Source organism: Carassius carassius, chromosome 34, assembly GCF_963082965.1.
Source record: "Carassius carassius chromosome 34, fCarCar2.1, whole genome shotgun sequence".
Lineage (NCBI taxonomy): Eukaryota > Metazoa > Chordata > Actinopteri > Cypriniformes > Cyprinidae > Carassius > Carassius carassius.
In genome coordinates, this window is record NC_081788.1 from 7,798,352 (window position 1) to 7,820,388 (window position 22,037).

General features: G+C 36.8%; 1 protein-coding gene across 2 annotated transcripts in view; it reads right to left on the reverse strand.

Moving 5' to 3' along the window:
* Positions 1-7,833: 7,833 nt before the first annotated feature.
* LOC132115416 (nuclear receptor subfamily 6 group A member 1-A-like) overlaps positions 7,834-22,037 on the reverse strand; it is a 78,283-nt gene continuing 64,079 nt past the window's right edge. For both annotated transcript variants that reach the window (XM_059523882.1, XM_059523883.1), the window contains 8 exons: positions 17,643-17,873; positions 14,310-14,365; positions 12,111-12,277; positions 11,619-11,828; positions 10,292-10,546; positions 9,277-9,398; positions 8,915-9,067; positions 7,834-8,825 (listed from right to left, as the gene is read on the reverse strand). In XM_059523882.1, coding sequence (XP_059379865.1) covers positions 8,689-8,825; positions 8,915-9,067; positions 9,277-9,398; positions 10,292-10,546; positions 11,619-11,828; positions 12,111-12,277; positions 14,310-14,365; positions 17,643-17,873 — 1,331 coding nt within the window. In that variant the 3' untranslated portion in view covers positions 7,834-8,688. The remainder of the gene's footprint in view (positions 8,826-8,914; positions 9,068-9,276; positions 9,399-10,291; positions 10,547-11,618; positions 11,829-12,110; positions 12,278-14,309; positions 14,366-17,642; positions 17,874-22,037) is intronic.

Here is a 22,037-nt window from a genome sequence, read left to right on the forward strand (position 1 = left end):
TATTCTTAAAAAAATCTAACTACCTTTCTAATCTTTTTGTATTCTATTTTCTTTTCATTTATTATGCAATTGTATGTTTGTGTGTGTGTGTGTGTGTATGTGTAAGATCTCTAACACTAGCTTTCTCTATTCTTTTTTTTTATTCTATCTGTTTTTCTTTTTATTTATTATATTATTTAAAATCCCATGCTACGTGAACTGTGTTAACCTAACTGAGACTTGTTATAGCACTTATATATCATTGCTCTTTTTGTTGTTTTTAATTGCTTCCACTGTCCTCATCTGTAAGTCGCTTTGGATAAAAGCGTCTGCTAAATGTATAAATGTAATGTAAATGAATAAATGTACTTTTGTGTGTGTATTGGCTTCGAAACTTAAATTAATCAAGGTAATCAGTTTTTTTGATTTTAAGTTATCATCTGTTTTTTTATTTAAAGTTATCATAAATCTTTGAGTTTTACTTTTATATGTATTTTGAAAATAATAGGCTACTTAAAATATTCAAGATTAATTTATACTTCATGGTTTCAACACTTTATATAATTAATTTTTTAAAGATGTATTATATAGATCTGAAGTGACAGTAAAGACTTTGATATTGTTACAAAAGATTTCCGTTTCAAATAAATGGTCCACTTTCATCAAAGAGTCCCGACAAAATTATATATACATATCATGCCCCCCCCCTCCACAAAAAATAAATAAATAATCTATAAAATATATAATAAAAAATATGATGACAATAAAAAGAAATGCATCACAGGAATAAATGACATTTTAAGATAGATTGACATTGAAAACACTTATTTTAAATTATTATTTTAGCATTTTAAAATGCAGCCTTGGTGAGCATAAGAGACTTTTTTTTAAAAACAAAAATGTACTGTCCCCAGTCCTTCAATATATATATTTTTAATTACATCTATAAACTTTTTAAACTAGTTTTTATATATGTTTTACTTTAAAAGACTTTGTATTAAGTATTTCTGCTCTAAAGCATATAGCACTGAAGCTCTGAAATCATGCAGAAACTCAAATCAAATCGCAGGGCTTTTTTCCCGCCCCTAATAATAATTTTGTGTTATGACAGATAAGGACCAGTGGAGGAACAGCTGTGGATGAAACCCTTGCGACCACAAGCTGAACACATGAAACCTGCACAAAGTCAGTTTCAAGAACGTTGCATCTGCTTTAGGGAGCATTTGGCTTTCATGCTGATGTTACCTGAAGCTGACGACACATTATTCAGCAATGAATGGTGAATTTATCACAAATGAACAGGTAATGGTGCTTTAAGTTTTGCGTAGATTGACCTTGAGTGTGAAAACAGGACAAAAGCACTAAATGAGTCTATTCTCAGCCACTCCCTTCCACGCAGTTTACACACTACATGGTTATGATGATTGCATGTGCACCACTACACACACACACACACACACACACACACTTGAGAGTAAATGAATATATTATATCTGTGCTGGAAGTGGGAGCTGAGAGTGGGCCGCACATCCTCAGCCTTGAGGAAGGGTGCACTTGTGAAGGCCAGATATGAGAGGGGCTCATCAACAAACAGAGGAGGAGGGAGATGAGGAAGAGGGATGACGTTTGGCCGTAGCTTGTCCATTGGCCTTGAGAAGCAAGGTACGTGCCCTGCCCCCCCGACCACAAATACAACCGTGATGCAAATGCTGACAACCAAGAATTAGTCACATGATAACCCAAACAGGACATGGTCAGATAGTTCAGAAGTGAAATAAACTCTCTTTTACTCTTGCTCTTGCCATAACTGTCCTTGTCGAGGTCAGAAGATGCAGACATTGATACTCTTAACCCTGTAATAGATGGACGTAAGAAATAATAATCAGAAAAGTCAGTTTATTGAACCTTTATACACAATAAAAAAGGCGTTTATGGTCCATGTAGTATTCATTGTATTCAGAGGCCCAAACTGAGCAAAAATAAGTGAGCTGGTGCATTTACGGATATTTTAACCTCGACCTAAAAGTTACAGAATTATACTAAAGGGCCTTTTACTGGCTAAAAACAACAGAAAGTATCAGTCAGGTGACAGAATGCATGTAAAGGATTGTGTGCAACAGGTTTTCCAACAAAGTTTTGATCAATTTGAGGGCTTAGAATATTGCATATCAGATATGATAAACAAGTGAGGCTTTAAAGGGTTAAAAATATCTGGCAAAGCAGCAATGGTGCATGTGTGTCTTCACAGGCATATATAAATGAGAAAAATGAGAAAAATTAGAAGATTTATTTATTTAAAATCTGACCAATTTCCAAATAATTCATTTTTTTCTTTCTTTTAATAAATACTTTTTCTAAACATTAAAAGGAAAAGGTTACAACACTTGAGACCTGACAAGAAAATAAACCTTTTATTAATATAGAGCAATATTATGTTCATAACCTTCCTTAGAGATAACAAATTATTAAATAAGCCAATATTTAATTCTCACTCAGTTTTCTCCCCGTGCTGTGTTGTGAAAGGATGTTTGAACACTGTGGGATCTCAAACACCTGCTCTCTGCATATTAGACCCGACACATGCCATACAGTATGTCTTCTATTCAGCTTCTTGGGAAAAACCTTCTGCTTTGTTGGAGACTTCTCAGAAATCAGCTAACAAATCTGTACTAATTGCTCTCTACTATTGCAACAAAAACTGTCCTTCAGAGCTGAAAACCATTATGCAATGGATGAACCATCTCACTGAATATTCAGCATCTCACAAATCCTGATTCACCCACACAAGCATTGGAAATTAAAGGCACTTTCAGCAAAAATGTCACCAAACTGAACCAAAATGCTGCCCAAATTCAAGATAAGAAGGGAAAAATGCCCCTGCACAGTTAAATTAGACCTATTATGACTGCAGCGATTGAAAATCCTAATGCATAAAAATCGACTAATTCATAAATGGCTCTTAGCTTGTTTTGTCTGTGTAGCCAGATTCTGACGTGGCGTTTCCCCAAACACAAAAACACTTTTTAATTTACTGTATTCTATTAATCGACATCAGTAATCATTATTACAATATCAAGAGCAATAATCAACAAGAATGCTTCAGGATATTTATATAATGAAATTCTTGCGTGAATACATATATGTATCATTAAACATTCAATATTAAATGAAGCTTCTTTTCCACTTTTGCAGTGTAGAAACGATTATATTTTTTTAAATTATTATTATTTTAAATTTATGAAAAAAAATATCTCTCACGAACCCCATTTTGGCAACCCCTGCAGAATATCAACTTAACCAATATACGTCTGTGAGATGGGTATTATGTGCAACCTTAAAAATCAGCTGAGTCAGAGGGGCAGTGAGGCCCGTTAGTCGTTTCTCTCTGTCAAATGTGTGTTTACACGACCTGGACAAGTCTGAGCTCAGTGAGGCGGCACTATCAGTGCATAAATATTGTTCATTCTGCAATGACGGAGTCTCTGTGCAACACATGCACATACACAGTTTAGTTTGGGGTGGATTGATGCGAACCCTTCATGGAGGTGCCATTGGTCTGTTTGTGTTTAAATGATAAAACTACAGTGTCTTTAGCACAAGCAAACTGGGCAAGCCACTGACTGAATGGGGTCAAGCTCATCTCTATTAGCGAGGAACAGAATTTGCTGACTTGTAAGGACAAGTCAAAATGATATCAATTTAACCTTAAGGGAGGAGATTAGAAAAGTACAGAAAAATCACATTATTCATGAAAAATAGATGTTTGTTTTTATAGTGGGCGCAGTACATTAATAGTACGGAACAGGGCCTTAAACTCTTTATTTTTATTTTTTATTCAATCTTATGAAAAACCCTTGTCATCCACTTAAATAAGACCAATCTATAAGTAGTTTTGTGTTCCTTTTATGTAATTTGAGGTCTATGTTTTGCAGATCTAAACAGTATAAAACCCTCATTAACGTGATTTTATTTTTCAGCAATACACATTATAAACGTGAAACAACAAACTTAGTTATTTGATCAAATTTGCATTAAAATGTAATCATGAAATAAAATACAATAACCATGTCAGGTAACATGTTTGCTAGTAAGAGGGTTGAAAAATATGTCTAAATTAAGATGATTTCAGTTGGTTTGAGGCCAATGTTTTGTTTATTAATAAAATTATATATGTACTGAAAAAAAAAAACATTTATTTAAACTCTTATATTTAAAAAATTCTTATAATGACTTGGTAACAGGGTTGAATCATCACAATGGAATGAAATTGTTTACCTGCCCTATCACTCTGAATAAAAGGACCAATTATTAATTGAATTAAATAAAATAATGAAGATTGTCAGTTTTTTTTCTTTTTGCAATGGGGAAGAATTTTGAAGGTGAAAATTAATGTTCGAATAAAAAAAAATGTGGAAAAAAAGGCCCGCGATAGTAGAGGCGTGGTTGTCTGCTTTGCGAGTGGGAGCGCTAGCGCGCCTGAGGGTTCAGGGACAGGTCACAGCCTCACAGGAGTCGCACTGTCTGGCACAGCATCACTGCTGAAGGTTGACGCGTCTTCATGGAAGATGCCAGCAAGTGCAGAGCCCAACTCGACCGCAGCAGAGAAAATTAGGTAAAATTGTTGACCCGCGAGATAAAGTTGTATGCAAGCTATTTAAGATACAGTTAGCATACCATTCGACAACTAGCAACATGAGGTCACATCTCAAAAATGTGCACCCAAATGAGCATGGCATAATGTGTGGTACTCCAGCTAAACAGTCACGTCTTGACACTTAACGTTACTTTGCATCGCTCGCCGCAATCACTTTGTCTGCAACACGACAAGAGGCCATAACGGATAAAATAATTTCGTTCATTTGTAATGACATGAGACCGATCAGTATCGCGGATGGGGCACGCTTCGGGGAGTTCTGTCAAGCAATGGATCCGAGGTTTGATCATTTATCGTTTCATGTCAAGGAAAAGTTCCATGTTTACCACAGCACAGCTCGCTCGAAGCATTCAATGTCGGTTCTATATGCTGTAAAACTTCAATTAATATTAATAATATTTGTTTCAATCACTGAATGAAGCCTGCTATATTTGGGACAACAGTCGCGACCTTAAATTGCTTGCACAAAAATGTGTTTGTTCATTTAAACCATTATGCGCAGAGAACGTGAGGGTGAGAGAGCTTGAGGTCTGCAGTCTTGGCCATTAGTTGATTTCCTTGTTTTTGTGTAGGTAATACGTTGTCATATATGTTTAAACTTAAATAGAATATCTATACAAGTAGTTATGTCTCTTTGTATTATTTTTGCCTGTTATTGACGTAATGCGCGTCATTGACAACATGCGCAACCAGATGTTCGAATAGTTCGAATATTCCTGTATTTTTTAGAGGGAATATTCGAACGTCAATTTTGAGCAATTTTGACAGCCCTAGTTCAATCCCTGTGAGATAAGCTATTTTTCATACCCAAGTGATTTTATGTAAGATTCTAGTTTATCAAACATAATTAACAAATATTTCTCACATTTTTTTTGCAGTTTGTTTATAAAAGTGGCCAGCATGCTTATTTTTGATACATGTAGTCCATGATGCTGCAGAACTCAACAGCAAAATGTGTAGAGATGACAAGACATGGTTTCACAGTTGCATAAGATTCACATTTATTTGGTTTCAAGTCCTAAAACATTCTAAACATGCTTTTATAACACATATGGGTCAAATTCTTCACAGGTAGTAGAAGTCATCGAAGCAGAATAAGAGGTTTGTGACACGGGATAGGAAAAGCACCTCAGACAACACTCCCAAAAATGCCTAATGCAAAGACAAATACAAACAGACAGGAGTTCATTTAGCATGTACTAGTGTTGTTTGGGGGATTTCAGAAGTGTGTCTATTCCCTGAGATATCACCCATGTTTCAAAACCTCTCTTCTGGCTCTGTATGGTTAGCCCCAACATTCACCAATGTTTCTTCTAATAAGATTGACACTGGATCAAGAAGAATTCCAAAGAGAACTGGTAAAATACTAAAATAAGTTCCCTAGCTATGTAAAACTGACAGCACTTTGACAGTCTTTCAATAACCAATTAGCATACCCGTAACAATCAAGAAAGAAATCCGATTGGCTGAAAAGTGTCAAAGCATTAACATGATTGCAATCGACTGACAAAAAAATTGTAAACAGTTGAGAAATAATAACAGTCATATAGACAAAAAAAATACATTTTTCATGAAAACGATTCACAAACAGTGTTTACAACTAGGAATATAATACTGTTCATTTCACACGTTATAATTGCACTGAGAAATGGTCTTCATTGAAGAGTGAGGTAAATATGCACCATCTCATGTCTATCAGGCATTATTTTAGGAATCATTTTAAGACAATGATGGAATATGATTGATGAAAACTATTATCTCAATCTCTGAAGTTTCCAGAATGGCATATGAGAGGGTCAAAGAAATTGGGTGCTTTGAAACCAATAAATAACGATCAATACATTTCCTTAATGAAAGCACGCTACATGAAGATGACACACAAAAGAGGTAGTTTCAATGAAAAATGTATAAAAAGAAACAAAAGAGGACACTTTGTTGAATATGAAGGAACGACAGAAATCAAAGACCTAGATGGAGAGTGTGGCTCTTTTACAGGACTGCTATGAGATTCAAAAGCTTCCCTCAAAAGCCAGATTAACAAAATGGTTAAAAAAAGAGGGATATTCCTGAGAGACCAAGCTGGTAACAAGAATGCAGGTCTGAGAAACTCAATTCAGGAAGGCTGGTGTTTATAGCAGCTTCATTTGCGATAAATCTCCACCTTCGAGTCTATTCTGACGTGGGCGATGGCTTACAAATGCGTTCTTTCGTAGACCAAGTCGGTGTGTTTGGACCTTTTACCTGTAACAAACACTTCCACCGTATCAAGAGTTTAGTCTGACATTTAGCTAGTTCACACTCCAAAACAAGCCCTCGCGAAAAAAGAAAACAGTCATGATATCTACCAACGTAAACGACGTACAAAATGAAACAACAACAAATGAAGGGACAAACGAATGCGGTGTGGGATGGATGAAACGTTTAAGATAAAGGACACACCATACGGACAGATGTGTAGCGTCCACCAAAACAACACAACGCCACCAAGGTTTAGCGGCACTTGAGATAGGCGTTAGCAGACTGAACGTGCATCTTTGGTATGGGCCCCTTTGTCATTGTCTGGTGCAAATATGTAAACATTACGACACATATCGAATGTGTTTGGAATGTCTGAAATGATGAGAGTTACAGCGAGCACATCCACTGACGTCTAGCTAAAAAACAACAAGGCATCAGATGGCTTGTCATAACCTGACTAGCTAGCATCTCAGTCATGTTTTTTTCCTCTAATCAGGTTTACAGTAATACTCAAAACCAAAACAAAATACTCTTCAAAACAATACTTCCCCCTCCCCAGTCTCATAAAAAGAAAAAAATAAACATCTAAAAGGACCTACAATGTCCAAAATACTACAAACTACTACACCTACAAGTACATCAGCATTGCGGTATTTGAGAGAGATGCGAGTGAATTATAAAAACAGTAACTTTTTACCCTGTTTAAAATGTGTGGGAAGGAACCAGCAGCAGACCAGACGAAACTAAATCATGAGGAAATCCATTTTTCTCCACATCTTTACTCAAATAAATGCCCTTTATTTTAGTTTGAGAGCATTTGGAAGATATATTTTAGAACTTTGCAATCAAATCTGATGCTAATGCTAATGCTAATGCTTCATGGTGATTGAATCTCTCCAATGCTCAATTTCAGCTGATAAATACTTCAAGGTCAAACTCTACATCCTTCAACGAGCAAGAAAGCCAGTAGACCACATTTCACTGCCAGAATGATTGCAAACCGTGTGGAGTGTGTAGTTTGATGACCGAAATGGCTATTCTCCGTAGAAGTGTTTTTAACAAGGGTGAGCAGAGCAGGGATAACTTCCCTCCAAATTTGCATAACACTTTGGTCAAAAAAAAAAATCAATAACAAAATCAATATTAACAGACACATTCTGTTGTCGTTTTGTCCCCAGCCTATGATTGTGAAACATACCCGTACACCTCTATTTTGTGTAAACAATCACGCTCTCCATCCCGGCCTTGTATGGTAAGATAAAAACCCGTGTGTTAAGAGGTTACGTGACTACCAAGCGTGTGTTTGAGAAATGCAGCTCACCGCAAATGCGTAAGAAATGACAAGACGTTCTCAAACTCAAGATATAGTGTCGACGTTAATGGCCACAAAACAAAGAGGGAGCACGTGAAATGCTTTCTTCTTGAGGTAGTCTTTCAATAAAACAATTCCTTTCATACATATCTGTCCCTATCAGCAGAAAGTGAACAGAAGTATAAAATAAAACCATGCAGTAGATCTAATCCGATCAGTGGTTCCACGTCACATATCGCAGTTGGACTGAAGCGTGTGAATTCCACTGCGCTTTTTGTGCACTTTCATTTGAAAAGGAGCATGTGCACAGTGTGGATCAACATACATTCAGCTCTGTCTGGTAATAAATAGAGAGAAAAAACAACACTAATCTAAACAAAATGCGTAAAATAGTTTCTTGTCACATTCATGAGAGGAGAAAGAGGAGGGTACCGGGAGTCCCACCCCCGAATAACACCCTGCCCCCGTGCAATAGATGGGGAGGGTGTTTTCAAGGGAGGCGGAGCTAGTTGGCAGGGGCGGTACCCTTTGTCACACAGGGGGAGGAGCCTGTCCTGTAGTTGTTCAGACTTGACTTACAGGAGTGCAATACTGCCTTAAACAGCAGGGGGAGCTGCTCCAAAGGGATGTTGACCAACTTCCCTGAATAACGAGGGGAGAATGGTGAGATCTGACCGTTAAATGGATGCAGTTCTTGTTAAAATACATAAAATGTGTTTTTTTGGACTTACCTGCAATGCAGCGGATTTCTGGCAGACACATCATGATCTCGGGAAAGCGTTTGGGCTGGTGAGGGTACTTGTACTCAGTGTAATCCTGACAAACGTACCAATAACGTTTGTTCAACTGCTCCAACTGGGTCACATTGGTCAGACCGCGGATATCTAGACACATACAAGAAAATATAATAAAAACGTGCTTTTCTGTTTCGTGTCATGATGTTATGGCTCTATTATTGTTGATTCTGCAGATCTGTATTATCTGGTTTAAGTGCTCATGCAGAGAGCAGTGATTATCATAAGTCCAGTCAGAAGAGCATCAGCATACTTTTTAATGTTATATTGTATTATAATGGAAATACTTCCTGTTTTACCCTGGTTAAGGAAATTGATGGCCTTCATGCAGGCATATTCCTCATTGCTGACCTTCATCTGATGGAACTTACGGAACAGATAGATCAGCTTCTCCATCACCTCCATCCCATCCTCACTGAAACTACACAAACACAAACAACGCATCAGTCAACTATAGATCCAACATCTGACCTCACAGCTACGTCAACAAGGTCCAATTGGTGTTGACAGCGCTGATGTGTTCAGGACAATATGTGGATCAGATTTGAACCAACAGCTCCCACATAAGCAGCAAAGTTCAATCACTTCATAAAATCAAAATAAAACACACTGAATCTGAAATGTTCAATTCTAATCAGAATATTACTTTCATTTTGCTAAATTACTTCATAAAGCCATCACAAAAGAGTTAACCCAATGACACAACATACCAGCACTGTTCAGTCTAAGTGCTTTTCTCAGCCTTCTATCAATCCATCCATCTATCAATAAATAATTTAACAAATACTTATTTTGCACAAAATTTGCAATTAAAATATGCATTATATAACATGTAATTCATCCTTTCACTCAGATTGTTGTATTGATTAAAATAATCTGTAAAAAAAAAAACTAATCTGAAAAAATGCCACAATGCATCTCAAGTTAATTACAAAGTTTATTACAAGCATAAAAGGCACAAACATTTTTGAGGAGGATAAAGGGAGAGCACAGACATAACACGTCTGTTTCACTCTGCCTTTCTCCCACATACACACACAGTGGCCTCCACCTCCATACAGAGATGCCTAAGAGTACCTGAAGCATGGAGAACAGTCTATCGTGATTAAGCACTATTAGGGATCACAACAAGTCCTGTATGCACAGAAGGAAGCAGGAAGAAGATATTTCTCAGGCCCAGATTCTTATTAGCAGTATCTGTTCAATCACTGTATTGAATCGGTTCTTATTAATGATCCAAACCGATCAGCAACATGCTTGAAAATCATAGAACAGGGAATAAAAGGTGTGTGACATAAGCTCTATATTCCTCACCTCTGCAGCTCGTCTTCTGACGGGGTGTATTTGTCAGTGACACTGGCGAGGTCGCCCAGCACCTGGGCGCTGTAGACCGTCAGGCAGGCCAGCAGGATGAGCTCCTGCCAGGTGGCGCTCAGGAGCCGCGTGTAGTCCTCGATGGACAGCTCGCAGAAGAAAGGAAGCTTCTTGATCCAGGAGATCTGTCTGAAGAGAAGTTCATCCGCCAGCCGACACAATAGCGCAAACAGCTCCACCTGAGTGACCCGATACCTGCAAAAAAAAAAGAGCATTATGTGAGCATTAGTACATTTTATGAATGTTATATTGATAATGCGTAGAATATCAAAATAAACTGCGGGTGGCAGATCCTTTTTCTATTTAGCGCCCAAACTTTGGAATACATACCTAACATTGTTCGGGAGGCAGACACTATCTGTCATTTTAAATCTAGAAATCTTAAAGACCCATGTCTTTAACCTGGCTTAAACATAACACAATAACACATTTCTAATACTTAAATCTGTCAAAAGGATTGATATTCTGCATTAATTAGATCAACCGGGAACACTTCCCATAACACATGATGTACTTGCTACATCATTAGAAGAATGGCATCTACGCTAATATTAGTCTGTTTCTTTCTTATTCCGAGGTCACCGTAGCCACCAGATCCAGTCTGTATCCAGATCAGAGGGTCACTGCAGTCACCCAGATCCAGTACGTATCCAGACCAGATGGTGGATCAGCACCTAGAAAGGACTTCTACAGCCCTGAAAGACAGCGGAGACCAGGACAACAAGAGCCCCAGATACAGATCCCCTGTAAAGACCTTGTCTCAGAGGAGCACCAGGACAAGACCACAGGAAACAGATGATTCTTCTGCAAAATCTGACTTTGCTGCAGCCTGGAATTGAACTACTGGTCTGATCAGAGGAGAACTGCCCCCCCACCCCGACTGAGCCTGGTTTCTCATGGAAAATGTAAGGTTTTTTCTCCATTCTGTCACCAATGTAGTAGTGGATCCTTGCCGCTGTCACCTCTGGCTTGCTTAGTTAAGGACACTTAATATTCAATAAAATCATTGACTTGATTGGACAGATACTATCTAAACTGAGCTGGATGATGACACCACAGAATTAAATGATGAACTGCCTTTAACTGAAAATTGAGTGTTTACTATTGTCATTTTGCATTATTAACACATTATTCTCCTATTTAATACTGCAAAGTTGCTTTGACACAATCTGTATTGTTAAAGCGCTATATTAATAAAGGTGAATTGACTTGACTTAAAAATGAATGATGGCCTGCATGGCTGTTGGGTGAGTGAGCTGTTGTTTACCCGTCCTCAATGAGCATGGGTGTGCCCAGTGGGGCCAGTTCCTCTGCTGCCACCAGCTGGCTGATGAGGGTATGACTCTGGGGGTACAGACTCCGTGGCTGGGTGGCGTATCCAAACAAGTGAGGCAGGAACTGGTAGTGCTGGCCCATTGCGTTGCCAATGTACTGTTCCCTCAAAGCAGTGGTGTAGCCATTCAGCTCCACAGAACGACTGTGTAGGAAAGAAATGGAAAGGAAGAAGAAAAGAAATATAGGTAACAATACTTTTTTACACTTTTTTTATTTAATGCATTTGAGGCAAATACAGAGGAATCCAGTCTTTTGATTCACGTTCATTGTAGCTAAAGCCTGTAATCTAAATTTGTAATCTAACATGTAATCTAAATGTAATCTAAAAAACCTAAATGTAATCTAATCTGTAAATTTGTCCTTTTGCGTTTAGTGAATTATTCCCACAAACTGCTGTTGTTGCAGCGGAGAAGGGAATACTCACTTGGATGAAAGTGTGGATACAGGAGATGGCTGATTCCCATCGGAAACGCCGTTGCCAGGGGAACTGTGGTCACTGTCACCGTTGTTTGCCCAAGTGTGTTCCGGCATGTTGGCATCATCCTTAAACTCCTGTCCGGACATAATCCGTTCAATCTCCTCATCTGAAATCTGCGCAGAGAGATTTTTTATCAAAACTGTGCAAAATCTAGTATTGAAACTGAATGAGTCATTCATTAGGACTAAAGGAGCAATCACATTTAAAATTGTTTAGTTTTGCCGATGAAATCATTTAAATATGAATCCAAATTATTTTGTGTGAGGGGGAAAGATTTCCTCATGCAGATTTCGCAAAAGATTTAGGGTGGTCCAATGGTTTTGCAAATTTTAGATCAAAATTCTGGTCTGTTGACCAACAGAATGCTGCTTGGTATGAATGTGACTTCTGTGAGAGCTGTGCTCTATACACAAAGTCCGTTTAAGGCAAGTCATTTCACTCGGCGGCCATCTTTGAAACACCTCTCTTGCATGCAAGTCCAGCTTCTATCTCTTTGAATGGGTAAACATCAAATTCTCTAAAACTGTTCGCCAACCTAATGATTATTAGCCTCAGAATCAGTCTCAGAATGCTGACTGTTTCTATAGCAACAGGGACTTCTAACGGCAGCTGTAGTGATGTTACAGATTAGCTATTGGCTCTTTTACTCAGAAGGCGGGGCTTCTTTCAATGGAGCGGCCATGATAAGTGTTGAATTTTCCCCCATTCAACACTGAATGAGTGACATGTCTTGGTTATTCTATAGTCTTTGTTCATGCATCACTACACTATTTAAAATAGACGATGGACCTTTTTGCCTGCAGAAGTTTTGCAAAAATTCGTAATAATGTAATCACACCTTAAAGTTATATTTCACCCCAAAATATAAACTGTGTCATCATTTAAGTTGTCCCAAACCTGTACGAGTTTCTTTTTTCTGTTGAACACAATTTTGAAGAATGCTGGTAACCAAACAGTTGATGTATCCCTTTAAGAATTTAAAAGAGTTTGTCAATTCCATCCTGTAGTGAATTTAGACCATAGGATGGGGTCAGTTGGAGAAAGACGTTATTTACTGACAAAGCACGATTCCATGAGCCTTATTTTCGCTTTTCATATATGACAGAAAGAAATAAACCAGCATTTAAGTCAAGGCCGTGCACTAACAAAAATCCCTTTTTAATACAGTTGATGGGCTCAAGCCATCTTTAACAGTGCATTATTCTGTGTAAGATGAATCAAGCATCTATTGTGTGTTCCAGAGGCAATTAGGTCGAGTCAATAAGATGGCAGTCTCTAGTGCTGGGATCAGGTGCAAACAAGAGCGCTATATAGACCAACAAAGCTAAACCATTATACCCACTTTTTCCTGTCAAACACAACACAATAAATACGGCTCACCAGGGTAAACACTTCCATACACTAATATTGCACACCGAATGTATTTAATAATGGAGCCTCAAGTCTTATATTCAGCATGATGTGGGAGAAATACGAAGCAAAGTTTCATTTTGCATCTACAATAACATAAAACTTCATATCAAAGGCCATGATTATTAGGATTATTAGGCATGTCGAGGGTCACAAAACAACATATTCCCTCACATGAGAATTAAATAAATTCACCAAATCCTGCTATTCACACAAATGCAGAAAAGCAATTAAACACAATGATTTTATGAGGTCAGCTGACAATGAATGTGAAGATTGACAAGGCACTCCATTCACCGGTGCTCTGGCCTTGAGAACAGCGACCCCTCTAACGAAATTAACATCTTTAAATTACGCTGAGGTCACAAGGCCATTTATCGGCACGTAGGGCTATTTAACCCAAAACTCTATTCCGCTCGTATTCATTTGCACCGAAACTAATCAGCTCTATTTCCTCCATTCATGATAGGAGAGGGCATGAACGCAATCAGCACGGCTGCTTTAATACACGGTGAACGCGAGAGACATTAAAAACCAATGAGAAACTCGAGATGAATGGCAGGGCAGGGATGCAGTAATTAAATTGTGACTTTTAAAAAATCCTGATGAAGAGAAATAGAAGTATAGAAGAGCGGTAAAGAACAGAGATCAGAGCACAGCATCTCATCAGACAGGAATAGTCGGAAAGAAAGAAAAGTGTTGGTGTGATGAAAGCGAATGAGGGGTTATGTGCACCTGTACAGGACCGATGCTTTTGTTCCTGCCTCCCGGCATGCCATCTTCTCTGATCGCTGAAAAACACAAAACCAAATAATGAGCTGAATGTCCATTTAAAACGAATTTTACCTTCGAGATGAGGAATTCTGCGTGCCTCTGAAATGCTTCGCCTCAGCATTCAAATGGAAATGACTAAATTGCTTTTTATATGCCTCATGATTTAGATGTTAATTGCTGAAAAAAATAAAATAAATTCAGCATGGTTTCAACAACACAAAACTTTGGAGAAGAAAACCAGACAAGTATAAAAGTGTGTCTAGAATCTAAGCTCAATACAGCTGAAGGTGGATATTTAATTAATTAATATTTAATTAATAATAATTACAGTGTTTACATTTAATTTTGTTAATTATTTAATGTTAAATTATGTTTTAACATTTTATGGCTTATCTAACTAGATTAAACAGCTTAAATATGTTAGAATTGTGTTTAAAACAAAATCATACTTAACTTTTTTCGAAAAACGTTTGCTTAATTGTATTGAATGTGTACTTGTAGTTGCAGGCAATATCATATTAATTAAATAAACGGCCACTTAAGTGTACTTATAGAGAAAATTTTATGACTATGTGTCTTAACACGCTTTAAAAATATTGTACTTCATAATAAATGTCAAATTAAACATTCTACTTCAAAGTACATTTTAAATTATTTAGTTATAAAAATATGTCATGCTTTAAAATTGTATGCTTATTTTGATGCGTTGACTAACAAAGTATAGCACATGTAAAGCACTTAAATTTAAAGTTAATATATTTTAATGTACTAAAATGTAACTTTATCATTACAAATAAGTATTTACAAATATATTTAAATACATGACATATACATTTCAATGCAAATGAAATGAATATCATTTAATGAATGAAGTATCTGGCAGTACTTTAACCATATTTCAAGGACATTTATTAACTATTATTTTGTTAATTATCTAAGGTAATATGAAATTACAGATATACTTAAGCCCTAATAAAAAAAAAAAAATAAAAATCAAAAACGTTTAGCTAGTTGCATTTAATATCGATTTAAAACATAAAACATTTTCATTTAATTGCAATTAACATGCACTTGTCCAAAAACATTACATTCAGTTCACATATTATATAGTATACTTTTTTCTGAAATAAGTACTGTTTAAATATACAGTACAGACCAAAAGTTTGGAGACACCTTCTCATTCAAAGAGTTTTCTTTATTTTCATGACTATGAAAATTGTAGAGTCACACTGAAGGCATCAAGGGCTATTTGACCAAGAAGGAGAGTGATGGGGTGCTGCACCAGATGACCTGGCCTCCACAGTAACCGGACCTGAACCCAATCGAGATGGTTTAGGGGTGAGCTGGACCGCAGACAGAAGGCAAAAGACCAACAAGTGCTAAGCATCTCTCAGGGAACTCCTTCAAGACTGTTGGAAGACCATTTCAGGTGACTACCTCTTGAAGCTCATCAAGAGAATGCCAAGAGTGTGCAAAGCAGTAATCAAAGCAAAAGGTGGCTACTTTGAAGAACCTAGAATATGACATATTTTCAGTTGTTTCACACTTTTTTGTTCTGTATATAATTCCATATATAATTCCACATGTGTTAATACATAGTTTTGATGCCCTCAGTGTGAATCTACAATTTTCATAGTCATGAAAATAAAGAAAACTCTTTGAATGAGAAGGTGTGTCCAAACTTTTGGTCTGTACTATATGTTAAAGTGTACTTCTTTTTCACATTTCCATACAGTATACTGTATGGTTCTCAGGGGAGCTGAAGCTTGTGTATAAATATTAGCTTGTATGCTGTATGAATGCATCTACAACCAATATAACAAGAATCATCTCCTGAACACTTCTCAATCTTAACCCAAACATAATATGACAGTAAAAGATGAAATGATCTGTGACTGTTGTTAAAGTCTGTTTTTTTTCCGAGATGTATCTAAATTACAGGCACATTGTGAGCTCAGTGTATTATTGTCACTAGAGGGCAGTGGTGATTGTTTTTATGGGTTTTAAAACCAATTTGTTTAGTTTTTTTTTTTTTTTTTACCAGTGGGCACTAGGGCAGGGCTTGATTGGGCTTTAGCCCCATCAGAAACTTGCTTAAATTTTTATTTAGTGGTGGAAATGGGCTTCCATACAATTCACTATAGAGAAAGTTAAAGTAAAAAAAAAACTTTCTAACACTGCATTAATGGCACATATTTTCTGAGACAACAAGAGACGAAACTACCCCAGCATATGCTGATAACAGCTGATAACGGTCTTAAATTATTCCCTTAATATTTCTCTTGTGACCCATATAATGAAAAGCATGAGTTGAAACATAATTTGCGTTAAGCAGATTGTTTTTGAAAACTGGTGCATGAAATAAAGCTACTCTTACTTTTCATTGATGACTGCAAAAAAAAAAAAAAAAACCACCACAAAAATATATATTTTCAATGAGGACAGCGCATCATGCATTGATTATGGCGGGGCAATAATATCATGTATTTAATAATAAACGTAACCTAATAATAATAGGCCTAATTATATCAGCTCTTGTTATAATATACAGTAATTGGAAATGCTAAATCCTTTTAATATTAAAATTTTTGACACATCTCAGCACGGGGAGGTTATCTCGAGGCCCCTCAACATGGGGGCCCGTCCCCAACGCCACCACTGTGTGGAAATAGCTGTAAGAATTTTACGTCCCTTTATCTATTGTAAAAAAATGTTTTCCTGCCAGTTGGCATCGAGAGTGACTAATATTATTAATAAAAGTTGGATACGAGAAGTTTAATAGCATAGAAAAAATGTGCCTTTGTCAAAGGTGCTGTATGTAAAAAAACACAAGGTGGCTAAAATGTCATACTTTTTAGATAGCTGCAGCTTATAGACGTTCATTACTTTCACTCAGTTTAGTTTTTTTAGCACGCCCTCTGAACTGTCTGTTACCAAACTCCCTTTAAAATATTATTGTAAAACAGCTTTCTTAAACAGCACTAAAATGACTAATTAATGTCTCTGTTGAACAGACCAAATTAGACAAGCTCGAATTTCCATGCAGGTTCAGACTGGTCAGAGCTGGTTTGGCTAGTAAATGCTGATCAGCCAGTCATGCTAAACTCTATTGTGGAAGACAAAAAAATAAAAACAGGTCATACTAGTTTAAGATGAATTTTGGTTAACCAGCTCAAGTCGACTAGGTCAACTTTGTTTCCCACCATCTGGTAATCCTGATCAACCAGACTGAAGCAGCTAGAAAACATGCACGAGTTTTAGTTGTGTTTAAGCAAGGTGACAGATATCTCTCACCTTTGCGGTTCATTCCCATCTGCAGGCACTTGAGCAGCCTGCAGTACTGGCAGCGGTTGCGCTGTTTGCGTGACATCTCGCAGTTCTTGTCGCGGCTGCAGCGGTAGATGCGCTTGTTGCAGATACTGCGCTTGAAGAAGCCCTTGCAGCCCTCGCAGGAAATAATGCCATAGTGCAGTCCTGTGGCGCGGTCTCCGCAAATAAGACAAGAGCGCTGCTCAGCCTGCTCATCTGAGAGAAACACACAAACAGACAGAGATCAGGACCATAGCATGTAGAGGTACACATGTGCATCCAAATAGATTTTGTATATTTTAGATCAATTATTTACATGCCTATCTACTGTACATTTATTCATACACTAAAAATCTTACAGACCCCAAACTTTTGAATGGTAATGTTTTTGAAAGAAGACACGGTTGCATTTATATGATTAAAAATACAGCAAATAAAAAAGTAATATTGTGAAATAATTTTAAAATAACTATTTTATATTTGAACATATTTTACACTGTTATTAATTTCTGTGATGCAAAGCTGAATTTTCAGCATCATTACACCAGTCTTCAGTGAGACATGATCATTCAGAAATCAGATATTTAAAGTTAAATGCATTTCGAAAGACATGTAACATTACTTTCAAGAAACAAAATCATCAGGTTTCATTTGTAGAGAGAAAAAAAGAATACTCTTTTAATTGAGACTGAAGGATCCTATTCCCACAACACCAAGACACACAAACACTGAACACACACACACACACCCACACCCACACACACACCCACACACACACACACACACACACACACACACACACACACACACACACACACACACACACACACACACACACACTCTAAAACAGGATCCCTGTCCAGATGGGTGAGTACCATGGTAACAGTGAATGGCGTGGCCATGAGAGGAATGTGCTTGCTCACCGCGGCTGTGGCGTCACGGCTGACTTAGCGAAGAAAGGGTTCAAACCAAGAGCAGAGGAAACACTAACCCTCAATTCCTCCTCCCCTATACATCCCTCTGTCCCGCTCGTCCGCTGTCAGAACCATGAGATCAGCTAACACTGAAGCCAGGCCCCCGTCTGCCGCCTAATGAAGCTGTACAATCAACACCGCTTCATTCTTCACAAGACTAAATCCACATACAGAGGAGAGAAAGAGCTGAGAATGAACTTTTTTAAGGCGCAGATCCCTCAACAAATCATTCTGTTTTTACAGATTTTTCTAAAGTAAACTTAAGATTCACTTGAGAGCAACAACTACATCATTAGAAGTATTTTCAGATTTAATTTTACTGGACTGAAGCAACTTATGTTGACATACAAACATCATTTAATTTAAAAAATAATGTGAAAATCCTACAAGCTATCAGAATTTCATCTTATTTTTAGCCATATATATTTCTAAATACATATATATATATATATATATATATATATATATATATATATATATATTTCTATATATATATATATATATATATATTTCTAAATATATATATATATATATATATATATATATATATATTTCTAAATATATATTTTTCTAAATATATATATATATATATATATATATATATATATATATATATATATATATATATATATATATATATATATATATATATATATATATATAAAATCAACTGCACCCAAGAGCAATTTATTTAATTATTTTATTAGTTTGGGCCTTTTTTTTTTTTTAGATGTTACTATACTATACGAGCCATAAAAGCCTCAGGTTTTAAAAATACTTTTTTTAAAAATAAACTAAAAATGTAAAACGATTCAAGCTTCTCAGCATTATAATGATGACATCTTTCCATTTGTGTAAAGGTGATAGTTTACTCTGGTGAAGATCTACAGGTTATTGAAGTGGAGATGTCACGATAAAGCATTGCAGAAAGTCAAATATGGATAAACACAAACAAGGATCGTTTCTGCTTGAAAGAGCCAGGGGAAAAAAGGAGAAACACTGCTGTGAATGTGGCAGGACCGGGGCTGTGGACCATTGATGGAGAGTTCAAGTCATAAAAACAGGGTCATAGCCCTTTGCCTTTTCTTTCTCAATATGAGAAGGAGTTCACAGGCCCGTGGTTACAGCAGAGTCAAGAACAGGCCATTCATACCATCTGACATGCCTTTTACTCCTCTATAGGACAGTATGATTACAGTGCAAATGCTGTCTTTTCTTTCGGCTGCCTTTCTGTGGGCTTTCAAAGCAGCTATGCTCCAGTGTTTTCTGAGGAGCACGGTGAACTGAGAAGGGGTCAGCAGTGCAGCGAAACAGCCGAGGGTTATACCAGTGTTAAGTGTGGGACTTTCAGTCTTACTTTACACACAGTGTTTAGTCGCTCAGGGGGGTTAAAGGTTCATGTTTTGACTTGAAGCATGAGAATTTGCTTACACAAAATGGGAAAAAAATGTATGCGTAAATTTTTTCCTTTCATTTTGCTTTCATAAGAGACTTTCAAAACCACAAACAACTGAATGGTGTATTTGTGATATAAAATTAAGCAACATTGTGAGGTTTTAAAATATTCAAAATGGTGCAAGAGTTGGTAAGTGCAACAAACTGATTCAATGAATCTGACCTATCACTTTTAATGTATTATGTTTTAGAAAACTTTTTTTTCTTTTTTAATCTAAATTCTTCAAATGTATGGTTCCTCTGACTGAGAAACTTGCATAAATGTCAAGACATATGCCGAATATCATCAAAAGGCTGAATAATATTGCGCCAATATATGTTTAGCCCTATATGGTGGGTCTCTTGTGTCTTTTTTTTTTTTGTCTGTCTCCCATTGAGAGATACTGGGTGGGAATATGCGAACAGGCTCTCGCTGATCTGTTAAATGGAGAATAGGAGACTTCTAAAAGCTTTGCACTATTACCATCTGAATGACATTGGCATTGAGATACCTGCGGTGAACTTTAACATACTGAGAGCTTTACTATACTGGACCACAGGAGTCACACATAAAAGAGCTTACTATCAGATAAGGCTTATATGAGCCTTCCAAAGATACACAATAGTACTCTTTTACCGTTTCTCAGTGCTAAAACTTATGCATCTGCTACCAAATCATAGACTGCTTGTGTTTAACAGACAAAAGCAAGTCAACCCTATAATTTAAATTTATTGGGTGAGTAAATGAATCTGTATTGAGCACAAATTCATTTGCATTCTCAATACACTTTGGCTGTGGCTTCATACCTTGGTGGCATTTGTGTCAAATGGAGAGGACGCCCGTATGAAGTACAGTAACACTGACCCTTCCTTGTTACCCCGAACCATTTGCCTGGAATTCCTAGCAGATGTTACGTTATGCAGGAGGCATTTGAAACCATAAATTATTGACCAGTGTATGTGAAATGACTGACTTCCTTTAATGAGAAAACATTGCTTCCAAAGTTGGCTTCCTTTATTCACACCCTGGCCTGCGTTGATTGGTTAAATTTGTCGCCCTCTCTTTCAAGTGCATGGCCACCCTATAAACCTGGAGTTCTCTCACACCTTCACACACTTGATCCCACAGCGTCACTTCACACCCCTCCGCCCCGTCACTCACACGCACGCTCCAGAAAAGCTGACAGGACCAACTGCCACGCTTGGTTGTGGAAAATGAAAGCGGAATGACTGTCAGCTTCTGGAATTCTTTAAAAATCATAATACATTTGTACTTACAAAAAATGTAATGTAGCTTGGGCTGCCTAACATGCCAATGCCACAGCTCAGCCTAAAACGATTCGATAAAATAAATAAAACATAATTTTTTTTAATTAATTTATATTCAGATAAAACATGTCAGTAAGGACATTTGCACAATGTAAAAAAATATATAATAGAAAAATAGGGAACAATGTACAGAACTATATTACTATGAAGGAATTGTCAGTATATATTTTTACAGGTGTTTTGCCTCGATTTTGAAATGTCTGTAAAATTACTGGATAATGCCCTGGCAGAAAATTACCATTACATATTTGTTTCATAACAGTCCAATGTCACAAAGATTTCGATTTCAAATAAATGTTGTTTGTTTGAGCTTTATTTTAATCAAAATCATAGCTAAAAATAACAAGACGTTAAGCAGCACACCATTGTTTTCAACAATGATAATAATTAGAAATGTTGCTTAAGCAGCAAACTAGGATTTTAGACTATATTTCAAAAATAAAAACAAACAATAATGGTCTTTAAAAATGATTTTTAAAAATGCATTTGATCAAATATTTTTCTTATTTATTGCTTTTGATTTTGGGGCAAAATATGATCTGGACATGTTCTTGACCAGTCTGGAGTTATTCATTCCCTTATGTGGTTATGTACTCGTCTATTTCGAGTGACTGAGAGGCGTGTTTAATGTGTGGCAGAATGA